The sequence below is a fragment of the Daphnia carinata genome, chromosome 1 (assembly GCF_022539665.2).
Source record: "Daphnia carinata strain CSIRO-1 chromosome 1, CSIRO_AGI_Dcar_HiC_V3, whole genome shotgun sequence".
Classification (NCBI taxonomy): domain Eukaryota; kingdom Metazoa; phylum Arthropoda; class Branchiopoda; order Diplostraca; family Daphniidae; genus Daphnia; species Daphnia carinata.
Genome location: NC_081331.1, coordinates 11,112,793 through 11,135,691, shown reverse-complemented (window position 1 = coordinate 11,135,691; position 22,899 = coordinate 11,112,793). Strand labels below are relative to the sequence as shown.

Here is a 22,899-nt window from a genome sequence, read left to right as displayed (position 1 = left end):
ATATGCAGCCTAATTTGCGGAACGCTATGGGGGCATGCTACATACTGTTGAGGTATAAAATATTTTATTAGGGAACTCTACAGCAGCTAAAAAAATGAAATAATTATGACACACTAAAAACGGGACAAGATAATTATTGCACATAGACGTAATTCATACAATAAGAAATACACGTGAAAAAGCCGGAGTCTGAAGCTTGTTCAGTACGTATTGTAGGGAAACAGAAAAATAGCTCTAGAAAAAAAAAAACAGGAGAATTATTCTTAAAACGTTCCGCGCGCCACCACCGGCAAGACCGGGCATGTCTACCGAGCCCAATAGGGATCGCGGGCTTTACTTCGTAGTCTGTCAAAACAAACAACTGAAACAAACAGTCATCATCTAGGGTAAAGTGATACCATTCCGAACTCTTAAAATGGGTAACTGTGAAGGATTAGAAATTCTTGGTGTTCTGAGGACTGCAAAAGAAAGTAAACAAATGGTATTACAACTGAAACCAAGCATAGAAATACCGTGGGAATCGTGTGGGTTTTGTGACTACAAATGGGATTCTGAAGCGGATGAACAGCAACTAAGAGAAACTGAACATTCACATTCTATAAATGGAATATTTTCTTTTATTCCAAGTAAAAATCAATGGACTCTCACTATTACTGCTTGTGACAAAGAGGAAAAACATCAAAACACAGCAAAACTTGCAAGTACCTATGAAATGTCAAAGAATGATACAGCAACGCTTCACAAGAAATTGCAATTACAGTATGAGGTAGATGGGAAAGTATATGAATTGCAAAGCAATTATCCAACAAAAAAATCCAGAAACGTGGAGACCTCAAACATTTTTCCTACTCTGAACAAAACAGTAACACAGCCAACTAAAGCTATTGAGTTTGTCATTGAAAACAGAAAGTTCTCAACAAAATCTAGCATAAGTTCAATCACCCCACCATTGGAAGGGACAGTTGATAATACTGAAGAAGAACGATCAGCTTTAGAAGCTTCAGCAGAACTTCTCCAGGTTGGGTAGCGAGTTTCAACTATTTCAGTAGTTTCAAACATATGATTTTAATGCATATTACGATACCCCTCTAAATGCAAGTATGACACTATTTAGGTAAAGTTGACAGATGAAGGTATTATACCAGACCGAATAGGTTGTGGACCAGACACATCCACATTTCTGCAAAATATGCGAGAACTGGCCAAACTTGTAACTCCTTCTGGACAAAATCCATTCACTTGTGATCAGTGTGGCGATGAGATGACCTCCTATTTCCCTTACATTGAACATGTTTTCAAGCATTTCGGGTCCCGCCCTTATGTCTGCAACGTCTGCCAGGCAACATTTCAGACAAGGGCCGTTATGAGGCATCATTTGGACATGCATGGTAAATTCCGTTTTGTTGTTCCGCTTAATACTATTTTTTGGAGAATAATGTAAATTTTGTAATGTCAAAGGTGGCAAAGCGCCTTTCGAGTGCGAGTTTTGCGGGAAGAAATTTCGCAACTCGTGCCACATGAAACAGCATCGGATGCGACATGTAAGATTGGATCAAAATTGATTAATAAATATTACATTTTTTATTTGTTAACAATAAGGCACAATTTTATGATTTTTAGACTGGAGAACGTCCTCATAATTGCCCATATTGCGAAAAAACGTTCGCCCATAAAAATGTCCTTAAGATCCATTTGCAAGTGCACACAGGAGAAAAGGTTGATAGCTTTGTTTTATCAGTTTTTTAAAAGAAAGTATGAACATAATCTAACTAAATGATTAATAGCCCTGTTGCTGTGATTTATGTGGAAAGTTGTTTAGAGAACCCCATCGTCTGGCATGCCATTTAGCTACTCATTATCGGTATTTTTATTTACTTTGAAAAGTTTACACTATCATATAAAATCTAATTTCTTAATGTTTAAACAGATCATCCAAATCATTAGATTGTTCAACATGTGGCAAGAGTTTCAAAACCAGTGGCATGCTTAAATTGCATGAAACTAAGCGTTGCAATAATAAGGTGCAAACAGATTTGGAAAGAGCAACAGAGAGTCTAGAAACATTACAGAACGTTACCTACATTGAAAATATGGATGAATCACATTTTCTTGACACAGAACATGAGGTATGGTTGTTTTTTTTTGTTCATATGCGAACAGCTATGATTCTTCAGATAAAAAACTCTTCATATGATTGTGTTAATACTATCAGATGTGGAATTTATTTGATTATAATTATTGGTAAAATATCCAGGTTACCATAATTGAAGCAGAATCCTTAGAAGTGCTCCCCGTAAACACCTACATTGTGGAGCCATCCGGTGTGGGACAAATGTTGGTGCAGTTTTCTATTGATCACGAGGATGTTGCGGAAATTCCTTCACTAGACGAAACATTGAACACGTGATATGTCTTTTAAACGCCAATTTTTATCTGTGTTCATTCTCGGAAATAGATGTTTTATTTCGAAATATGTAAAAATAAACCACTGATTTTGAATTAGCCTTTGTGTAAATAACCGGCTTTAAAAATATTTACCAATTCGTCCTCTGCCTTCACGCTGCAGTCCTGCACAATTGCTTTACTAAAAAGTTCAAAAAACATTAAAATTTATTTGTTATGAAATTTAATATTCAGAAAAATGCAAGTAACTGGTTTCCTTATTTCCATTAGCTTTACAGTATGATATTACCATTTAGTTACCTTATTCATGAATATGGCAGGGTGGCACATGTTACAGACGGTCCAAGGTAAGTGCTGTTTTGATTTTTGTTAGTTGTATGTGTGTTCTGTTTTCTCGCATTCAGCACACATTAGAATCAAATCTATTAATGACCTGCAAACGAGAAAAAATCCAGGTGTGATTCTCTTTTAATATTCTATCACTTTTGTCTTACTTTAAATATTTCAGCTTTTTGTTTCCTGTTACAGGGATTCCAACGGTACAATCTTATTCAAAAGAATACTTTAGAGTAGACTATAGTAGCAAAAGTAATAACAAAGGAATGGAAAGCTTCCTACAAAGTGAAGAATTGGGGGTTGTTTGTGAAGTTCTAAGTAATCCAGCAAGCCATAAAACAACTCAAGATGGGAAAACTCAAGAATCTTGCCATGGTGTTATGAAAATGCCAACAGTGACAGAAGAGCTGCATCATTCTGGACCCACTGGCTGTGACAGACACATCTGCAATGAGTGTGGCGCAAACTTTATATCTTTGTTAAAGTATATGGATCATCTCAATAGACATACAGGAAACAAGCCATATGTTTGTGAAGAATGCAACAAGCAGTTCTTTACATTATCATATTTGAGAAATCATCAGAAACTCCACTCTGCTGACTATCAATTCATTTGTGAGTTTTGTGGCAAAGCATTTAGATTAAAAAATAATTTGCAAATGCATGAATTGACTCATACGAAAGAAAAACCATTTAAATGTGACCTTTGCGAAAAAGGTAATGTTTTTCTCATGTTTGAATACCTTAAGAGTAACTAATGATTTGTGAAACCTCAGCATATACTCACCCAATGAATTTAAAGATACATAAGCAAGAACATACAGGAGCCAAACCTTTCCAGTGTGAGACATGTGGTAGATGTTTCCGGACAACACACAGACTTAAAACTCACAAGATGTCTCACACAGGTAACGTGCTTTTATTATAATTATAGTTGGAGCCAAATGGAAATAGTTGCATTTCTCACTATTTTCTTTTTTTGCCCAAATATTTGACAACAGGTGAGAAAGCATTCAGTTGTCTTAATTGTGAAGCAAAATTTACAAGTAACTCAAAAGTTAAAAGACATATGAGTCTTCACTGCAAACTTTCCAAGGCTGCGAAGTTCCCAAATGACAATAACTAAGTTTAAATTCAATTTGTCAAGGCTCTTCATTAACCTTATTGGTTCATTCAATGTAACTATTTTGTTGAAAGGTGGTTAGAAATAAATTGTGAAATATTGCAAGAAATGTGTAAATTTGTCAGCCTAACTTTTCTATTTACACAAAACTTCTACAGATGAAAAGTATTTTACTTCTTTTGAACAAGACCTTCCAAAATCGAGTGAATTTTCTCAGCAGGCAAATTTGAGATGGATGAGCTTACTTCCACACCTTTCTCTGCAACCAAACATTTTCTATATATCAACTTTAATAGTAAAAACAGGAATCACTATCTTACCATGCCGAGCATATACTTTAGGCAGAACACCGCTGCATTCTCGAATAAGAATTGGTGTTGCAGGGTTGGTTTTCTTCAAATCAATGTAATGTTTCTCAATGAAGTCTCTAAAAAAAAATAGGCCAAAAAAAATCTATGAAGGCAGTCTGTGGGCTTCAAACATAATGGCAAAAAAATTTTCTTATTTTCTATAGCAGTGGAAATCACAGTGGTTTCTCATGCCAACACAACACAGATCAAAATGAATATAAATTTCAGACACTGTTTTTACATACCTCACTCCCTTGCTGGCGTCTGACTTCTGGCATAAATGAATCCGAATTTCTTTAACATGGGGTAGGATCTTAACTGCTCTTATGGCTGCCATGTTGGATGTTTTACTGCCGACAGAAAAAAACAAACTACTAGATATTCCCTAGCGTTTACAAGGCGCAACACGAAGCGGGATTTCAAAATTCGACCAATAATCCCCAAAAATACGGTAATAAGCCAGAAAAAAATAAGCCTGAGTTTTTCCATCTAGCTTTCCCCTAATATTACTGTAAAAATACATTATCTTGATTCAAAATGTAATTTACTAGCGTTAGTGAGATGAGTTATTCAAATTTAAAGTGGTTGCGATAAAACAACTTTGATTCCATTTGATTCAAAAACTGCTTAATTGGCAGAAAAACCAATATTTCATTTGGAACAAACGTTTAATATTAGTTACCGAGCAACTTCGCTTTCATCGAATCCTAAATAAAAATTTTTAACCTTTTTTTAAAAAAAAGTCGAGCTTAAAAATTCGGGCTTAAAAAGTCGGGCTTAAAGTCAGGCCTATTTCGTTTTTTTTTTCTAACATCTAAAATAGCAAACTAGAGATTTCATTTGAATATTAAATAAGGATCTTAAAAATTTATTTTATTTTCATGCGAAACTTATGGTATTTTAGTTATTTGACTTCATAGTTGTTTATACAGTCCGTTTTGTAAAAACCGAACGATCCATACCGAAGCCAGTAGTACAACCGAATATTGTACCAATAGATGGCTATACTGTTTTGCCGACCATCTTTAGTAGAAATTCGTTGCCCACTGAATTTCGTTGTTACTTACTGGAAGTACTGCCACTAGAGTCGAAGCAGAATTTCCACAAAATTACATTAAATTAGCGAAATAAATGGTAAACCATAGTGCAGGAGTTAGCTATGAAAAAAAATTTGGTCAAATGGTGTTCCGTGTACTACACGGTCCTTGTTATATACAGTGCTCATTCACGCACTTGTCGAAGATTGTGTCTTGTAGAACTACATTAGGTATATATAGTTCCTGTAAGTTATTCGAGTGTAAAATGCTTTATTATAATTCTTCATTTTTCAAATAACATATACATAGATTTGTTAAAGGACGATTGTGGGAGCGATGAAATTGCAAAGAGGAAACAGGATATTTCTGGCTTTTGAGGAGAGCTAGTGAAGCATGCACTGACAATATTAGAACCCGTCAAAAGCAGATAATTCCCAGTGTCAATTAAGAAACACAGAAAACTATGTAGTGGCAAAATAATGCAAAATTCAGAAACTATTCACAAAGTAGCTAACTCTCACGATGGAAAATCAATCTAAAGTGACCAAAGGAACGAAGCTCATCTCTCAGCCAACATGTACGTTCTTGTTTGAATGGGATAAAAAACAATTAAGAAAAGCAAACAATTGTTATTACAGTCGCATGGACTTTTGCTTGTTCATGGTATTCAACATCAAAGAAATGTAGGATGTGAGCAAGTCGTCCATCTTGTAGCCGAGGGAAGTCTCGCAAAGTAGTTTCGAGCCCCTCACTAGATTGCCGATCGTCATGTGGAAGTAAGTATTGCCCGAGGACCAGTTAGAGATGCGCGTGAACGGATGAGTCACCAAAATGTCCTGAAACACAAAAATTCCAATTGTTGTATATGAAAGGGGGTTGACTACGGTACCAAGGTATAATATTCACCTTGGTTTGCGGGTGGATTAAGCACACACCACTCTTGTTGATGGCAATCAAAAGTTGTTCGGGGAAGTTGGGCTCGGTCGTCTGTTTGACTTCGAAGAAAGCCGAACCGAACGTGGGCCAGCGGTAAATAATCTTCAAAAAGTTGATCTTGGCGTCCTCGGCACTCATTCCTGATTGTTATACAATTTGAAATTCAGCATTAACAATTGATCATGAATAAAATGAGAAGAAAAGTTAATTTCCAGTTAGGTACCGGAATCTTGTGCGTGTGCAGCTGTAATGCATTTCTTCCAATCATTGTTTCCTAAAAGTTTGATCAGATCGGCCGGAACGAGGTCCCGTAGCATTTGCGGCACATTGGCCAGCTCGTTCTTGCTCTCTCCAAAACGAACGCGATAAATGAAAGCGGCAAGACGGATGGCTTCGTCTTTATTACAGCGATGATAACCTCTCAAAAGTTTGGGCAATTCCTGGTGGAAATGGAAGATGGTATCGGCATTGCGATCTTTACCCGGCACCGTATTCGTCCAAAGTTTCTTCATGAAGAACACTTGGTAAGTGAACTGTGGCGTAATACCTATTTGTAATTTTACAGAAAAGAAAAAAAAATTTAATGTAGAGATACAACAGATATTACATTCGTAATTGAAAAAGCCTTACCGTCTTTGGTCGGTTTAGCCTTTTTGATCCAGTCGGTCAAGTGGCGGACGAAATCGAAGAAGAAATCCTCTTCGGGCACCGAAATGACCTTGTCGGCGATCTTGACGAAAAGGCTGAATCCTTCGTCCGACTTGAGCGCTAGCCGTTGCGAGATGCTTTGGCAAAAGTCCTTGGCCCTGGTGGAAGAATCGACCTCGAAAGCCTTGAGAACCATAAAAGAAAAATATATGTATAAAACATAACACATTGAAGTGATAATGCCAACACTTGCGGGACGGAATCACACAAATAAAAAAAATTATAATAATTTCCAACTTTTTACCTCGTCCGTGTCGTCGGGGAAGTAGACTTTATGGAAGATTTGTGTCGTTTTGTGCTGGATGGCCTCCACTTCCACCTGGTGCGGCGGATACTTTCGCTGCCCGTGTCTCAACGTCTTTTGCAACCGCTGGAGCGAGTCGGTGGCGATGGGATGACGGCGCGTCCGCAAGAATAACGTCAATTCCTATTTGGGCAAAAAGAAAAGTAGACAAGTGATGAGGAAACATTACCGAAACATGTGCATGTTATGACGCTGCGCTGGACGATCGAGGAAAATGAATACAGACTAATAATAAACGAAAGGATAAAAAAAAAAAATGCTGAAAGCACATCGGCACGATGGCGTTCACACATCTCACACCTGTTCCAGGCAACGTCAAAAAGACTGTAATGATGAGATGCAACAGATGGTACACCAAGGTTAAATTCGAATAAATGCAACGGCCGCAGCAGATGGGTAATGTGGAAAAACAACCCGTCATTTTGAAAACATTTGAAGTTGCGTTAATATCGATGGACTGAGGATATGATACTCGAAAGGATATGTAACAATTTGATTTAGCACCGTACCCAGCGATCAGAGGCAAAATGCTGTGAAAATGGCGACTTACTTTCAATAGATTTTGCGAGCAGGCAAACAAGCCCGTAGCTAACCACATCAACTCCCATCCGCGTTCTTCGCTCAGTCGGTTACGATTATCAGTCAACTGTTTCATAATTTGGCAGTAGACTTCATCCCGCAGTTGCTCCTGTGATGCAACAAAATATTAATTCGATACTAGTAAAACTAGTCATCGCTCTGCGAACGATGATAGGTTAAATTCCTTACGTGTTTGAGGGGACCTTCAAAGATCTGGTCGGTCAGTTCATTGGCCGAGCGGGCGCGTCGGTACGGAATGTCGCCCATGTACTTCAAACAAGCTTGGAAGGCGAAGATGGCTTCGTGACTCAACTCTTCCTTGGACGTCAATTTGCGAAGGAGAGGCAGTTTCAGGGGATCGCGTGAATGCCGCCACAACTCGTCGTGACTACCGCGACGAGCCGCCGTCAGTCCCTTGGGCACCGTCTTCTTCTGCGGCGGCCTGTAAAATATCGTCCAAAAAAATTTGTTTTTGAATGTTTCCAACACCCCCCGTTCAAACGATAATAACAAATGTGGTTTTTGAAATTGAAAAGGGACAAAGAAAATATTGAAGGGCATTCCAAAGCGGTAAGACATTATCATCATCATTTCATACTGCATTAAACCAAAATGGTACATAGCTCACCGGAAGTGATCGACGGCGTATTCCTCGAGGGTGTGCGGTTTCTCCTGCGGCTCCGTTCCGTTGCTTCCTTGCTGCGAAGTCACCATCCGTCGGCTTTGCTCCGCTCCTTCCAGCGTGAAAAGTGCCTATTTTAGAAGAACAACGAAAGAAAATTGCTGTAATTAGAAACCCACAAGTCCAGACGTAACGGGAAAAGAAATCCGTGTGATTCGCAATTGTGGTTTTTTTTTTTGTTAAATTTTAAAACAATAATATGCATATATAGAGGTTGGACACGGTGCAGAGTTTGTTTTTTTTGGCACAAAAAATGCTGACCGGCCATACGGGCGTCCCAGCTGGATAGTAAACCCCATTGTAGAAGAAGGGGTAGGTGGCCACCTCCATGATCGGCGGCGGTGGCATCAACACTAAAGCCATCACTGCTGCTGTCTTGAATTATGTAATAGCTTTTCTATTTCGCAAGTTGTTGTCGGCTATCTAATTTTGTGTTTGTCTTTTCAAGATTTTTCTTGCGATCCAAACTTTTTTTTTTTTTCCAAAGGTTCTCTGTTGGAAAACCAGGAAGACGCACCACTAATCACGCGTTCATGCGTCAGTCATTGTTTTCAACTAACTGTACAAGCCGCCACAAACACAACACCCGCAGCCCCCACATGTAATAAATACGAGTGAACTTTTTTTTTGTTTCTATTTTCTCGTTTAAAACCAAAAGGAGCTTCGGAAAAAATGCGACCGAGTTCGACGATGTCGTCCCACAAACTGATAAAACCAACCGGTCCCGACGTCCCTTTTAAAAAAAAAATAACACATGGCGTTTGTCGTGCTCCATGTTGTCCGAACTTGGCTATACATAATTGTACGTACGTACAGTGTAGCAGTATGTCGATTGTTATTCTAGTGTAGATAAACTTGATTACCATATGCTAACTCACGACTCAATTACAAATAAAAACCTCCCTTCATTTATTTTTTGCTCCCTCAAGTCCCGCCTATTTGTTTTTCATCTCTCTCCGCCTACCCAGAGAAAAAGCGACAAATTGTACGCTACTAATTTTGCAGGCAAAGGGGAAAAAAAATATGTCACCGTTCGTTTTCTCTTATTTTTATGGAGGTGGTTGAAAGTCTTTGCGTCAACTACTTTCTTCCGTGAGCAAGAGCGGAATATTAAGATTGCGAAGAAGAGGGACGACCGACATATCGTGCCTACTTCATAACGAGCTAATGTTGTTGTTTTTCGTATGACTTTCTAGTGCTTAGCCGATTTTTTTATCTTTTCTTTTAAAGTTTAACGCACACTATTTAAAGAAATACGAGGTGAAAGGTGGCGAGAGAGTAGCAGCTTTCCATAAACAGACTTCCTTGATGGCACTTGGCGTGTTGAAATTCACTCACATTTCAGCCATGCTTTTACTGTATTTTAAGTAACTGAAATAGGCGCAAATTGAACATCAAGTTGATGTCACTTCCAATGATAGAAACGAATGGCTGTGTTTCACTGTTATTTGAAAACAATGTTCGATCAAACGAAATACGAATCGATGGCCGTGATGACTATTATTAGAATTGACCTCTGCGAATGTAGCCAAGTGCGACAATTGAAAAGCGAGGGGACTCTTCCTTTTTTGTTGGTTTTTTAAGTTGTTTTCCTTCCTGTTTTTGGAGCGTCCACAAGTTGGGAAATTAAGACGAACACATGTATGGAAGCTCCCGAAATGTTTTTACGGCTATTGCTTATGGTCGTCGACTGGCCAACCGCAATACAGTTGCTCGTATCACAGGAGGGTTCCGCTTCGTTCGCCAATAATAACACAAATACCAACACACTCAAGCCAACGGGAATGTCAAAAAAACAAACAAAGAGCTGTTCGAACATTCTAGCACGCCATATACACCCAAAAAGATACGAGTCAGACAAGGTAACGATGACGACGTCTTCGTTCCTTGCTTCTTTTTTTTCCCCCGAAAGAACTGGTTATGCCGAAAGGACACCATGGTCCCACACGCATTCGTTTATAACTCTATACAAATAAATAACAATACAATACACGCTTGCCCCTCGCTGTGCGCAGATTGAAATGACATGCAATCAGAGCATACCATAACAAATAGCCGGTCGGTATACCACGGTGCGCCGTGTAAAATTAATAACGTTTTCGCATATCGGATGCGAAATTATTGGGAGGTAACGAGAAAACAAGGAAAACAAGACTAAAAAAAAAAATATTTTAAACTGGAGACTCACCATGATCTCTTCGGGTGGTTTACTCATGGCCGGAACGATACAAACGACCTCTGAAGGAAAGTCACCTTGCTCGCCTGTTCGTTCACTGCGACCGGAACACCAACTGCCACTCAGAACGGCCTCACCGCGGCTGCTCGGATCGAGTACCACAAGATCGCCTTTGCTCAGCTGCAAGTAAGTTGCTCCATCCTCTGTTGATTTTATAGATTTTTGTTAACCATCAAATTGCCGTTTATGAGTGTGGCTTTCTTTGTTAGCCAGTAAACGAGTCAACGACATTAGTTACCTTTGTAGTCTTGCAAAGCTACAGCGTACATGGAACGTTTCTTTAATCCTTCCAAGAAAAATTGAACCAAATCGCGAATATCTTCTGCGTTGGGGCTCTGGAAAGTGAACTCTTCTGCTCGTACAGTGCTCAGAGTGAAAGTCTGGCTAAAAGCTTTGCTCGTCCTGAATAAAAGAAAACGAAAATCGTTGAATATCTTCGCATGCATCGTAACAAAATGATGATAACCGGCATACTTTTGCGACGAAATGGAGGTAATCTCGGGGAAAGAGAGTTCAAGGAGCACTTGTTCTTGATCGTCAACCACGTAGACTCCCGTCCAATTGACGGCGATAATGACATCGTTCTTCGGTAGGTTAGGACCTATACATAATGTCCGAAAGTTAACCCCCCAAAAACTGTAGTTTTAAAAATGAACGATAAAAGAAAGCAGTTGAAATTTGTTTACCTGAAGAGCGGAAAGCTTCGTAGAAGCGTGAAAAGAGTAGCGGCCATTTGAGCTTGGAATAATTGACAATGTCCTCCTTGACGCGACTAGAAGGTACCCGCTCTTTTATGTAGTAACTCTGAAATACAGGAGAAAATGTCATTAGAATAATTGCTATTCATGAGAAAGAAACAGCTGCTCAGGTACCTTCTTCAAAGCGGTGACAGTCAGCTGGGCCCATCGATCGACGGCCTTGTCGCCGGTGGAGAGACAGTAGTCTGGAATGTAGTTGGGCAACAAGGTGAGCAACCGGTCGATGCTGATATCGCTTCCGTATTCGATGAAATACTGCTGGGCAGCAATCATGGCCAAATCTTCTTCTTTATCGCAACGGTATTCGCCGAATTTCACGCCGCGGACAACTTGCTGGTAAATTAAATTAGTGGCCGTCGTGTCTTCCGTCGGGTCGTGCCAAGGAGCGAAAATCTCCTTGCGGAAGAAGAGCCTCCACGGAGCGTTGCGCTCCTGGGCTCCTTGCTCCTTAGCGTACTGCTCGCACTGCGAAATGGCGTCCATGACGTGATCGCCTCCGCTGCCCAGCGACGACACTTTATCGAACAAGGCGATGTACAAAGAGAAAATCCAAATTGATCCTTGAGGCCGATTTTTTCAGCCAATTGGTCGCACAGTTCACGGGCTGTTGTCGCAGAATCTGCTAGCAAAGTCTTCGTATTTCCATCCATAAACGTTATGGGCAACGTCAACGTTTTCTTCGATTTAGTTGCCTACGTGCAAAATTGATCGTCATTTGTTTTTTTTTTTCTTCTTTTTTTTCATGAGGAAGTTGGAGAAAAAGTTTATTTACCTGCAGCTCTAGCCAGCTGGGCGGTTGATTGCGAGTGCCGTTATTAAATGTGCGGGCGAGACGTTCTTCGCAATAAGGTGCGTACCCTGGTGGCCCTTCCCGAATGAAAGCGCGCAAGTATTTGATAAACTTGTCGGACGGAGCAAAACAGCCAACGCAAAGCGACAAGAGAATCCATCCGCGTGCGTGACTCGACTTGGAAGGATTGTTGGTCAGCTGCTTACAAATCTGACAATAGATTTCATCCCTTCACAAAGCAAGAAAACATTGGAAAAATTAATAAAAACAGAACGTCACTATCTTTAAGGACAAATAGGATGTACCTCAATTCAGCGCGGAGGATACCGTGCCCGATAATAAAATGAAGTTTCTCCAAGTTGGATGTAGGTCGTGAATCCAGCCACGACGTGTACGATTCCGTTGTGTAATCATCTTCTTGCAACTTACGCCGGACATCATCGCCCAGTTTATTTTTCCTTTTCAGCGTCAAAGAAACCAATTTATGGCGAATCGAGCGCTGTTTGGACGTCCCCTTAGGATATGCTTCCTGCCATGACAAAGCGCAAAATATGGCATAAGATTGTTAATTTCCTCGCTCTATTGTTATTATTCAAAACTTATCTAACCGATTCTGCGTTCATAATTTGCGCATCTTGGAAATCCTTGGTGCGGATAAAATTGCGGCCGAGCGTAGCCGAAACACGAGTCATGACGGATGTATTGTCTCGCTCCGTCGAGTGATATTTCGGCTCGGGCATGTCGCCCATGAAGCGTAGAATGGTTACCCACAAAGCCAACGCCGCCTACAGTCCAATACAAATTACGTACAGTGTGAAATTATCTTTTAATCTATTGTTTTTTTTTTTTTTTTTTTTATTTACGAGTTGGTCGCCTTGTGTTTGGAGCAAGAGCAAGGAGGACTTTAGCGGTTTCCTGGAATACTGATGAGTGGCGTTACTCTGGAAGTAGGTGGCGGCGAATTTCTGGAAACGATATTCCGATACGTCTTCATTAGAGCCCAGTCCAGCGCTGGGAACGGCCAGCATTGGCTCGTTGGCATCACTCTTACCCATTGGGATATTCTATTGAATTTCAAATTTTAAGTTTCGCTTATTAAAACTTGTAAAATGCATTAGATCAAGATAGTACCCCGAAAATTGATTGTTGTTCTCCGTCTCTATCTCTCTCCCTCTCGTTGCCTGAATCCGGTGACAATTTGAATAGATCTTTGAACTGATCGTCGATGTAATTGTCGATGTTGGATGGTTCTTGATCTTTGATCGCCGCTTCTTTCATTTTCTCGCGATTCGATTCCAGTTGCTGCCGATTGGCTCTCTCGGTTTCCCGTTGTCTTCGTTCCATTTCCATAAGCCTTTCCTGTTAGTTTTATCGATTGTCATTAATAAAGAAAACCGGGTCTTTCACATGATGTAGAAGAATTTTTCATACCCTGTAATGTTGGTCAGCGATTTCTCTGTAGCGTTTGTTTCCGGCCTTTTTGAGATCTCGTTCTTCCTGCTCGCGCATGCGCAGAGCTTCCAGTCGATGTCGCTGTTCGATTTTCATTTTCTTGTAGCGACATTGAGCAATCATCCGGCGGACGTGTTTCTGTATGATAACCACTGCCTGAGTTTTCATGCGGAATTGGCTGCGGATCAAATAACCACGACAACGGGCCTGTAGACCGACAATGTGACCACGCAAATGCTGGAAACGATGAGACAGGATTCGAGAACGGATGAGAGCCTGGAGCCGGAGGAAACCGCTGCGCATTTCCAGGTAGCGTTTGCGTTGAGCTTGCCGTCTCCACTGGCGCTGGATGACGATAGCGGCGGCCCTGAGACGGAGATAGCGACGTCGATGAATCCATCCGCGGATGCAACGCTGGATGATAATCAATTTTTTGGTTAGCACTCGATCACGTTCTTGTTCCAGGAACAGATCCTGAGCGTCTTTCAAAAAGACCTTGGTCTGGCCCAGTTGATAATCCGTCTTTCCTAAAGTAGCAGAACAGATCCTGGCCGTCGCTTGCCTGCAGTCCACCTAAGTAAGTAAATCGTTATCAGTCACGAACCGCTGCAAGTTTAATTCAATTCAAACAATGTACCTTGTGAGGCGGAGGGCATCCGGAAATGAGGAATCGGTAACGTTCGACAAATTCCCGGAAAGTATGACGGATAGGATAGCCTGCCCGCCGGATGCGGATGGTTTCCATCATACCCGAGTAGCGCAATTGGCGGCAGCACAGTTCACGATCGAAAACCTAATTCGAAAGAACAATTGAATTATGTCCGTCACAACGTTATTATTTTTGTTTTGTTTTTTTTATATACCATCGATTGTTTGAGTTCGTTCGGCTTAATGCAGCGCACAAAAAACGGCTGACAGGCACTGAGTGTTCGCATCAGAGAGTCGAGCGATTTCTTAAACTGGGCCGACAAGGTGGGGGCCTTCTTTCGCGTCTCCGATCCCATGGAAATGTCTTCAGCAAACAAAGTCCTCAAGAATTTGTTGGTTGTCACGTGCACCAACTGCATCAGATCGGCGCTAAAAGAATCTCGATTCTTATCCAGAAATCCTAAAACGAAAGACCCAACAAATAACGTAAACAAGAGTAACTGGAAATGGAAGTGGCTCACGTACCTCTGGCGTCGTAAAATACAACACCAGCAAAATGATTAAAACCAAAAGATGCTTGCAAATCAGAGCGAGGTTTGACATAGTTTTTGTTGCTTCCGTGCGTCTTGTTCAACTTGGCCAACATGGTCTGATCCGTGCCCTACAAAGACAATCATTGGTTGACTAGAAGAAATGATTTTAAAAGAATAACTATATTACCTTTGGAAATTTCGATTCTTCGTCGATGAGAGCCATAATATTCATTTGTTTGATGGCGATTAAATCGAGCGAGTCTTGGTTGTCGACGAATTCGATATGCTGCCAGCTAATGTTTTCCGCATTGTATTCCTCTTGTTCCAGTTTGAAAATGTGACGGACGAAAAACTGTTGCAGGTTCTCGTTGGCGTAGTTGATGCAAAACTGTTCGAAACTTATTTAGGTATCAGTAGAAATAATTTGTTAGTTGACATTCACTAGATAGACCTCCAATAAAAAAAAAAAAATACCTGTTGATGCTGAAATTTTCAAAACCAAAAATATCCAATACTCCAATAGAGCTTGTGTCCATTTCATCAGATTTTCGGATAGCACAGTTCAGCTTGTTGACAATCCAGATGAACAATCGGCCGTAAATACCTTTCGCGAACGCATCTCGAACATCTAGGGCTTGCACTTTAGATAGTCTTGATACCTATATTTGAATCAAAGAATTCCATGAAACCGGATTCGAGTTAGAGTGGGAAACTATACGACTCACCACTGAATCTCCTTGGGCAAAAATGGTTTTAGTGGTAAGAGCGTCTACCATCTCTCGAGGATCGACTCCCAACAATTTCGAGACACGAATCGCGTTGGAGGGATCTGGAATTTCACTAGCATCCATGTTGCCTGTAGAACAAAGAACATTTTTGTTGAATAAATGAATAGCTTCAAAATTATTTTTTTAAAAAGGGCTGGATTCTTACTGATGACAACTCCTTTAAAGGAAACATTTCCCAGGTGCAAAAGAGCGGCTAGCACTCGAAGAATGTCGGAAATTTCTGACTCGGTGAAGAGCAGAACTTTCATGGCCGAACGAATTTCAGCAAATTCATTGGCATCATTTCTACCCTGGCAAGTAGTGCTGTTGCCCTGTAAAGCATACACAAATTTATAGCTCCTGTACGATTGAAGATGATATAGCAACATTCACCCCGGTGAGGTATTTGTATTGACTGGCGTCTTGTAGATCGAATTTCTGTTTATCATCTTTGCTCATGCCGGCCAGCATGCAGTAGAAGATGTGGTAGTTTCTCTCGCCCGGATTCTGCGCCACAATGCGCGATTTCTCCAGCAAGTATTGCTCGATATTGGCGCCTTCGATGGTGCCTTTCTTGTTGAAACTGATGTCGATGTACTTGCCGAATCGAGAAGAGTTGTCATTTCGCACCGTTTTGGCATTTCCAAACGCTTAAAAAAGCAAACATACGACCAGAATTTTTAGTTTTGGGTGCCATCTACAAACAGGCAAAAATCGGATTTAATACCTTCAAGGATAGGATTGGCTTCGAGGATTTGCTGTTCGATCCAAGAATGTTTGCCACTAATGGCCGCCAGGTATTGTAAGATCAATTTGGTGCTCTCGGTTTTTCCCGCTCCCGACTCACCGCTGATAACGCAAGGAAAAAAAAAGATTAGTGATGGCAGGTGGTCTTTTATGGCTGCAAGGCACACGCACGTATGCACAGAAAATAAAAAAGAAAGAAGACGGCCATTGAAAATGACTGAACAACGAGGCCAGGCGGAATTCGTCTGCTTCAAAAGCAGACAGCCTAATCTCAGTCTACTTCAATTAAGCATTCCTAAATGGTGAGGCATCCATACCTGATAACGATACACTGGTCCTGACGAAACCGTTTCATTTGCGTGTAGCAATTGTCGCCTATGGCGAAAATGTGCGGAGGTAGTTCACCGATTTTCCGTTCTCGGTACAGTTTGATCTGCTCGGCCGTGTAGATGGGCAGAATCTGGTACGGATTGACGGCCACCAGAATCGATCCGGTGTAAGTCTGTGCACAAACAGATTGCAAGTTTGTATTCTCATTAATAAAATGTGGGCCAATGACAAATGAAATAAAACGTATAAGCCAAGTATGTGACTTACATAGATGATGTTTTCATTGTAGCGAATGTGCAAATTGCGCAAGATGCCCGCTTCGTGCAAATCGCCCAGCGAAATCATATCCTGGACGCCCTGGATGGATGTCGGATGCATGGCTTTGATACGTCGCTCCGGTGTCAGCCATTGTTCCTGCAAAAAAAACACACAAAATAAAATAGAAAACGACATACATTTATGAATGACATCATACAAAAAGTTCAACACAACAACAAAAGAAAAACACGCAAAAGGCGGTCGATTTGACGTTATGACATAAGAATCTGATCTTATCTCAAACGGCTGTGACGTTTGCGGTCAACCATTTTGAAAAAACTGGTGAAACAAAAGTGTTGCCTCACTATTTCGTGACCGTCATCTGCAAATCAAACAGAAAAGGTAAGAGGTGACAGAACTTACTTTGCCGTCGTCGTCAACGACCTGGATCCGTTTCCCTTCGGCCGAAACGACTCGGGCTCCGATAGCCACGTCGAATTCTCGTTTGGTGCTGGGCTCGATCCAGACATAATCGCCCTACAAAAAAAAAAAAAAAACAGGGAATGAATAATAATTATCACAAATAAGGACGTGTCAATTCTCGCATCATAACTGTGAATTATTGCGATCGGAATTGGAACGGATCCCAACGGACTGTCACACAAAGACAACGACGCGTAGTAACGGGATTGGATGTATTTGGCGAAGCAGAGCGGAATCATGCCAATAGGAGTAGACATTGACATGATCACTGGCCCGTACATGTCTACACGTCGTGTTCACGCAGAAAAAGCGGCGATGGTGACCTCGGTATAACAACAAACACAGTGGAAGGGAAAGTCGGACAAGTGGCCAGGGGAACAGGGGGAAATGGGAACAAAACGAAAACGAAAAATCTTACGTAGGTAAAAATCTGAACGTCCATTTCCTCATGCGACATCTTTCACAAGTTAATCACAGCGGATGACAAATAGTCCATGGGCGATCGTGACTTGTCTAAACTACAGTAGTAGATGATGTCCTTAATTAATTTCCAACTCAACTTTCACTTTCAAACACAACAAGAATCACTTGATGATTCAACTAGCGTGAACCCCTCAAAACCGTTCTGAAGTCACTGAGCGTAGGTTAGCGATAGTGCGGGGGTTGGGCATTGTTATCTTTCTCCTAATGATAAGACGATAAATATGACAAATTTTCACGTGATGAGTTGATCCCATTTCTTTAGTAGCATCGCAAGGATTCGATAGAAGAGAATCCCCTCACAAGGAAAACGCATTTTTAGTTCATTTTTAATTTGCTCGGTTACTAGCCTGATGAGTCAGCTGTTTGCGTATAGCTCACATTTTTTTTTTCTAAAGAAGAAAAGAAAATAAGGAAGAACAGCAGGTGGATGGCCCCGAGAGTAACGCACAAGAGAGAAAAATTCCGCAGCTACTTTTTGAATTACGTCGCTGACTTGAGTCGTCGTCCGAGAACGAAACAACATTAAGTTACAGCTATGAGCCGAATAGATTCAGATTCCCTCTCATTTTTATTATTACTTTTTTTTCCCTTTTCTTTTTAATACTTGACTTTAGTTCCGCTTCGTTGAGTGTTTCAGAAGAACGTTGTCCCTAATCGTTAAACGTTCGTGTGGGTGTGTATAGACGACACATATGCCGCATGTGTGTGTAGCATTAGTTGCGAGATTGTTTTCCGATTCTTCTTCAGCGTGGTAAATGACGATGACGACCTCCTACGGCAGCTGCGGTCGCCCCAAAACGCAGCCTGTTGCCGAAACCCGTTAGATTTCTCGCTTGATTATTTTTGCCGGTGTAGGTTTTGAACCTTCTTCCGACACCAACTGACATTTTGCGGGTGTCTTCTTCTTTGAAGCGCATACAGTGCTACATCTCATCCCGTTGGATCAAAGACAACCAAAGTAACAACATCTTCGCGGTGACGAAAAGGATACGCGTCGCCTAACAAAACATAACAGATGTTTGCTCCCAAAAAATCATTACGACCTAATTGTGAAACTTTGCCGTGCCTTCCGCTTGGGAAGTTTTTATTATTTTACTAAAGCTTCCTTTAAAAAATAAAATGTAACCCCCCCCCCCCTTTTTTTTTTGGAGGCTTTATTACAAATCATGTCAGTTCGACATTTGAAAAAAAAAACCGGACGTCCGTCTAAAACCGGAAACAAAACTTCCGTTTCGGAAGATGTAATATGAAAGGGCGCGCTCTCAAAAATGATTTCATTTTTTTTAGTTGCCTGTTTAATTTCAGTGAATGCCTAATTCTCATATGTATGATGGTGTGAATAGGGCGTTAGCTTTTCTTTCCCCCGTGTCTAACTGGAGAAGTACGCAACGTCATCCCTGGAAGGTCACTGACCAACCGCAGCAACAACAGCAGCCGCCACGAGGTAAGTACGCAACACCCACAGCGGGGAAATGTCAATTTCAAAAGCCACATTTACAACAAACAAAAAAAAATTTTTTTTTCCAAAACGAGAAATAATAATTGAAACTGACAGGTTTTAAACCCATGCATCAAGGAACATAACGACGTTTGTTAAAAGAAAAATAGCTTACCCGGGAAACTATCACCATTTTTCCTATTTACTTTCTTCTTCGTTTCTTTATTAAAAAAAAGAAATTTCGTTCAAAAGTCCAAAGGCCGCGCTGTCGTCTTCGGTTTGTCCGCGCGGGCCGTTATTCGCTTCTGCCGCCCGCCACTGCGGCACAGCACGCAATTACTTCCAGCCGTCTGTCTGTGTTAAAAATGAAAAAAAAAAAATTATACCACACACAGAAAAAGAAGAAATAATAATAATAACAACAATAATAGCACCATCAAAATCAGTGGGCAACAGTAGCGGAAAAACAAGCTTCTTTATATGGATTCAAAAGGTCTGAAAATGACGCATTTTTCATTATGGAAATGAGGGTCAGGTTAACAAGCAAATCGACAAGCAAAAATATGAATTTATTAGAAAAATGACGTTATCGCAGTCCCTAATTCAATGCACAGTTGACACAATAACATTTGTACGGGTTTTTCTGCACAGTCAGGTTTCTTTCCCTTTTATCTTTTGTGTTACATTATCTTTTTTTTTTCTGTTTACATAAGCCTTCTTAACTTAAAATATACTCTTATTCCCTTATTTTCATTTGGAAAGCCCAGTTAGCTGTAGGGAACGCAATATCGAGCTTATCACCTGATTGTTAAACTCACGTGTAATCTCCTAAAATCGATTCTTTTAATTGGATGTGAATACAATTATTCTTCTCACCTATTCTATTATTTTAATCTGAGCATCTATTTTTAACAGTTCAGCCACGTGGAATAATTTCTCGTATAATAGTGGACACAGGGAATTTTGAGGTAAAGCTTGTGACTGCGGCTTTTCTGACGAGCAATCCGTTACCATCAACGCCGACCACTCTCCGTGGAAATAAATGAATTTACAAAGCAAAAAAGAAATATTTAAAAAAGAAAAAGAAAAATTCGGGCAAAACAGGGAAAGAAAACGGGAATGGTTTTTTTTCCGTCAGATTCAAGACTCGACCAATTCCGTTACGACCGATCTCACCCAGTTATTTTCCCTTAGCTTTTTTTTTCCTATCTATTCCCTTATACGCTGAGGTGACCAGCAAACAGAGAAACGGACTCGAAAAGAACACAGAAAAACCAGAATAACAAGGAAATGACCCGACAATCCTGTATGCTAATCACGGCAAACACACAGTACAAAATAAGAGAATCCAAACTAGATCGTCGCGGCTTATTTCTCTTATTGAATGTACCTTCACGGTGAATGATGTCACGTCATCTTTATTTTTTTTTTGGCTAAGTATATAGTTCAAACAGCGCAGTGCAAACAGAAAAATCATCGCAATTCCTAGCGAATCAAATTACTTCTTTTTCCTTCCCCCCACCTTTTTTTTTTCGTGCGGAGGTGATTCTTTTCCGCTTGAATTCTTTTTATTGCGCCCTGTGAGAGAATTCCTCGACTAGTAAACAAGCTAAAAAAAACAAGTAAAAATATACGGCATAAAAATCGAAAGCGTGGTCAAGCTGACGCTTCCGTTTGGGGGCCTAGTCAGCGGAGCGAGTACCGAACACTCTGTGTGAAGAAATTCCGGATGGAAAAAAAGAAGAGTCAGACAAGAAAAAAAAAAGCCGGTCGTTGAGCCGACTCGTTTCTTCGTTTCCTAATTTAAAAATTTTTTTTTGGGTTTTAAAAATGCGGTTGCCTTTGATTCATTTAATTTTTCAATTACGAGAATGCAACGATTGAATCCATTTGTAAGCGATTTCCTAACCTGTCTTTTTACTTTGCTTATTCAGCGGATTGTGACATGCAAATTCTGCGAGCAGCGATTTGTCAAAACTACTTTCGTATGTGCCCGGCTTTTCTTCCGATCCCAGACGTTAGTTGTTATCTCTTTTTTTGTAAATTTTTTTTTAAGAAAAAAAAAAGTTTCCCAAGAGCTAGGCGGCCTTGAACGTCGAGAGCAATAGCAAAAAGAGGCTGGCTCGAGGGTTTTCTTTTTTTTTTCCTTACCCTACCTGGCGTCCAAAAAGAACAGGTAGAAGACGAGAAAGAAAAAATGAAGGACCAGTAGACAGAAGCAAAACCAGAAAATGTTTGATGGACTCTTTTTCACAAAGACGCGTACACACACGCGATTTCTGACTAACCTCAATGCTTCCATTGAAAAATTAAATGTCGTTACGATTGTAAAAAAAAACAAAAAAAAACATTTGATATTCAATGGTTTGCGTAGACAAGTGGGTATCACTGATGAATGTGTGCGTTCCATCTGCTATAGTTTCACATATGAAATCCCATACGCCTCAGGTAAGGCAATTAGTATAACGGACCAGGTATGCATCTTTCGATATCCATCAGAGAAAAATGTGCACGATAAAAGAAATTGATGAATTTCAGAATGGAAATAAGAAAATATGAAGAACAACGAGGTCGATATGCTCACCGGATCTCTAGTCAGTCACTGTGGAGAAAACAAAAATTCCTATGGGTTTATTTTTTTTTTTTTTTTTTCAAAAGAAGAAGAAATCCAGTGAAGAAGCTCGATGTGCTTGACTGGCAACAATGTCACTCTCCAGCTTGTTGGTGCTGGTCCGCTTTTTTTTTTCGTATTGCACTGATTATCACTTGAGTACAAAAAAAAAAAAAAAAAAAAAAAAAAAAAGAGGCAAAGGGAATCGACAAACTCCACTCAACTGGTGAAGAATAACAAAACGAAAATGGCTATCCAACAAACTAAAGTGCCACTGGACTACGTGGCGGCACCGAGTCATGCGATTCGTTAGTTGCTCTTGTGTTTTGTGCGTTGACGCACTTTTCGGCTTTGCTAACAAAAATGCCAGCCAGAGTTTAGTCCTCCACCTGGCTTACAAGCTGACTGGCCAACGCCGGGCTCTTGCTCACCGTTCGAAGCTCCTACCTGTGGTACATGGTACACTCGAGACACTCTAAATTCAAACGGGTTGTTTGTTTTCGCAACATTTCTACCCACTGCCTGATCCACTGGAATTATAATTAATCTGATAACTAGTTGAGCATGTACTTATGCTCACGTATTTGTTCCACGTATCACAATGATTAAATAAAATTAATTTCGACACGTCATGAAAAGACTGTCGGTGGAAATTAGAATGGCACAGAGTGTAGGAGACTTTGAGTTAGGGTCTTCCATCTCTTTTTTCTTCCCACTTTTGAGAGGGTACGACAGGAGGCTAGGACAGGTACCACTGGTACAGGTTTGCGTACAAAGGCTCGAGTCAATGTACCGAATGCCAGAATCTACCTGTGGTGGAACCCCCCAAAGCAATGAATAGACCAGAGCCTTTCATTTCCTACAGTATACCAAGTTATATTTATATACTACCTATATATTTTTTATG

The 22,899-nt window shown here is 40.5% G+C and overlaps 4 protein-coding genes across 5 annotated transcripts; 2 read left to right on the top strand and 2 right to left on the bottom strand.

Annotated features, from left to right (window-relative positions):
- The first annotated feature begins 325 nt into the window (after positions 1–325).
- LOC130691892 (zinc finger protein 43-like) lies at positions 326–2,499 on the top strand. The gene is made up of 7 exons (XM_057514926.2): positions 326–1,018; positions 1,115–1,388; positions 1,459–1,541; positions 1,621–1,716; positions 1,785–1,861; positions 1,928–2,126; positions 2,255–2,499. Exons 1-7 carry the CDS (start codon positions 416–418, stop codon positions 2,405–2,407), a joined length of 1,485 nt encoding a protein of 494 aa, XP_057370909.1. The 5' UTR covers positions 326–415; the 3' UTR covers positions 2,408–2,499.
- Positions 2,500–2,748: 249 nt separating this feature from the next.
- Positions 2,749–3,914, top strand: LOC130691923 (gastrula zinc finger protein XlCGF71.1-like). Of its 2 annotated transcripts, none has more exons than XM_057514976.2 (4): positions 2,749–2,858; positions 2,932–3,456; positions 3,516–3,647; positions 3,741–3,914. In XM_057514976.2, the coding sequence occupies exons 2-4, from the start codon at positions 3,006–3,008 to the stop codon at positions 3,863–3,865; spliced, it is 708 nt and encodes a 235-aa protein (XP_057370959.1). In that variant the 5' UTR covers positions 2,749–2,858; positions 2,932–3,005; the 3' UTR covers positions 3,866–3,914. The 2 variants fall into 2 exon arrangements, with proteins under 2 accessions (XP_057370959.1, XP_057370950.1); XM_057514967.2 differs by having other exon boundaries at positions 2,773–2,858; positions 2,912–3,456.
- A 45-nt stretch (positions 3,915–3,959) lies between these two features.
- Positions 3,960–4,618, bottom strand: LOC130691960 (NADH dehydrogenase [ubiquinone] 1 alpha subcomplex subunit 2-like). The gene is made up of 3 exons (XM_057515011.2): positions 4,458–4,618; positions 4,183–4,289; positions 3,960–4,121 (listed from the first exon to the last, which is right to left on the bottom strand). The coding sequence occupies exons 1-3, from the start codon at positions 4,547–4,549 to the stop codon at positions 4,033–4,035; spliced, it is 288 nt and encodes a 95-aa protein (XP_057370994.1). The 5' UTR covers positions 4,550–4,618; the 3' UTR covers positions 3,960–4,032.
- An 881-nt stretch (positions 4,619–5,499) lies between these two features.
- On the bottom strand, positions 5,500–18,013 carry LOC130691969 (myosin-VIIa-like). The gene is given in 33 exon segments (XM_057515022.2): positions 5,500–6,085; positions 6,156–6,325; positions 6,409–6,732; positions 6,816–7,017; positions 7,138–7,320; positions 7,748–7,885; positions 7,966–8,218; positions 8,405–8,529; positions 10,647–10,837; positions 10,933–11,096; positions 11,169–11,295; positions 11,381–11,498; positions 11,567–11,998; positions 12,001–12,144; positions 12,225–12,471; positions 12,548–12,771; positions 12,851–13,027; positions 13,106–13,306; positions 13,374–13,601; positions 13,674–14,267; positions 14,332–14,487; positions 14,558–14,802; positions 14,868–15,003; positions 15,063–15,273; positions 15,350–15,534; positions 15,601–15,731; positions 15,809–15,974; positions 16,036–16,292; positions 16,370–16,491; positions 16,707–16,891; positions 16,987–17,133; positions 17,401–17,514; positions 17,879–18,013. Coding segments are annotated over 33 exon segments (6,540 nt in total). The 5' UTR covers positions 17,918–18,013; the 3' UTR covers positions 5,500–5,881.
- Positions 18,014–22,899: the final 4,886 nt, after the last annotated feature.

Coding starts and splice junctions, on each gene's coding strand:
- LOC130691923 (XM_057514976.2), top strand. CDS start 3,006: ATGGAAAGCTTCCTACAAAGTGAAGAATTGGGGGTTGTTTGTGAAGTT. Junction 3,457..3,515: donor ATGTGACCTTTGCGAAAAAG/GTAATGTTTTTC, acceptor GTGAAACCTCAG/CATATACTCACCCAATGAAT. Junction 3,648..3,740: donor TCACAAGATGTCTCACACAG/GTAACGTGCTTT, acceptor ATTTGACAACAG/GTGAGAAAGCATTCAGTTGT.
- LOC130691960 (XM_057515011.2), bottom strand. CDS start 4,549: ATGGCAGCCATAAGAGCAGTTAAGATCCTACCCCATGTTAAAGAAATT. Junction 4,290..4,457: donor GACGCCAGCAAGGGAGTGAG/GTATGTAAAAAC, acceptor ATTTTTTTTTAG/AGACTTCATTGAGAAACATT. Junction 4,122..4,182: donor TAAAGTATATGCTCGGCATG/GTAAGATAGTGA, acceptor GTTTGGTTGCAG/AGAAAGGTGTGGAAGTAAGC.
- LOC130691892 (XM_057514926.2), top strand. CDS start 416: ATGGGTAACTGTGAAGGATTAGAAATTCTTGGTGTTCTGAGGACTGCA. Junction 1,019..1,114: donor CTTCAGCAGAACTTCTCCAG/GTTGGGTAGCGA, acceptor GACACTATTTAG/GTAAAGTTGACAGATGAAGG. Junction 1,389..1,458: donor GCATCATTTGGACATGCATG/GTAAATTCCGTT, acceptor GTAATGTCAAAG/GTGGCAAAGCGCCTTTCGAG.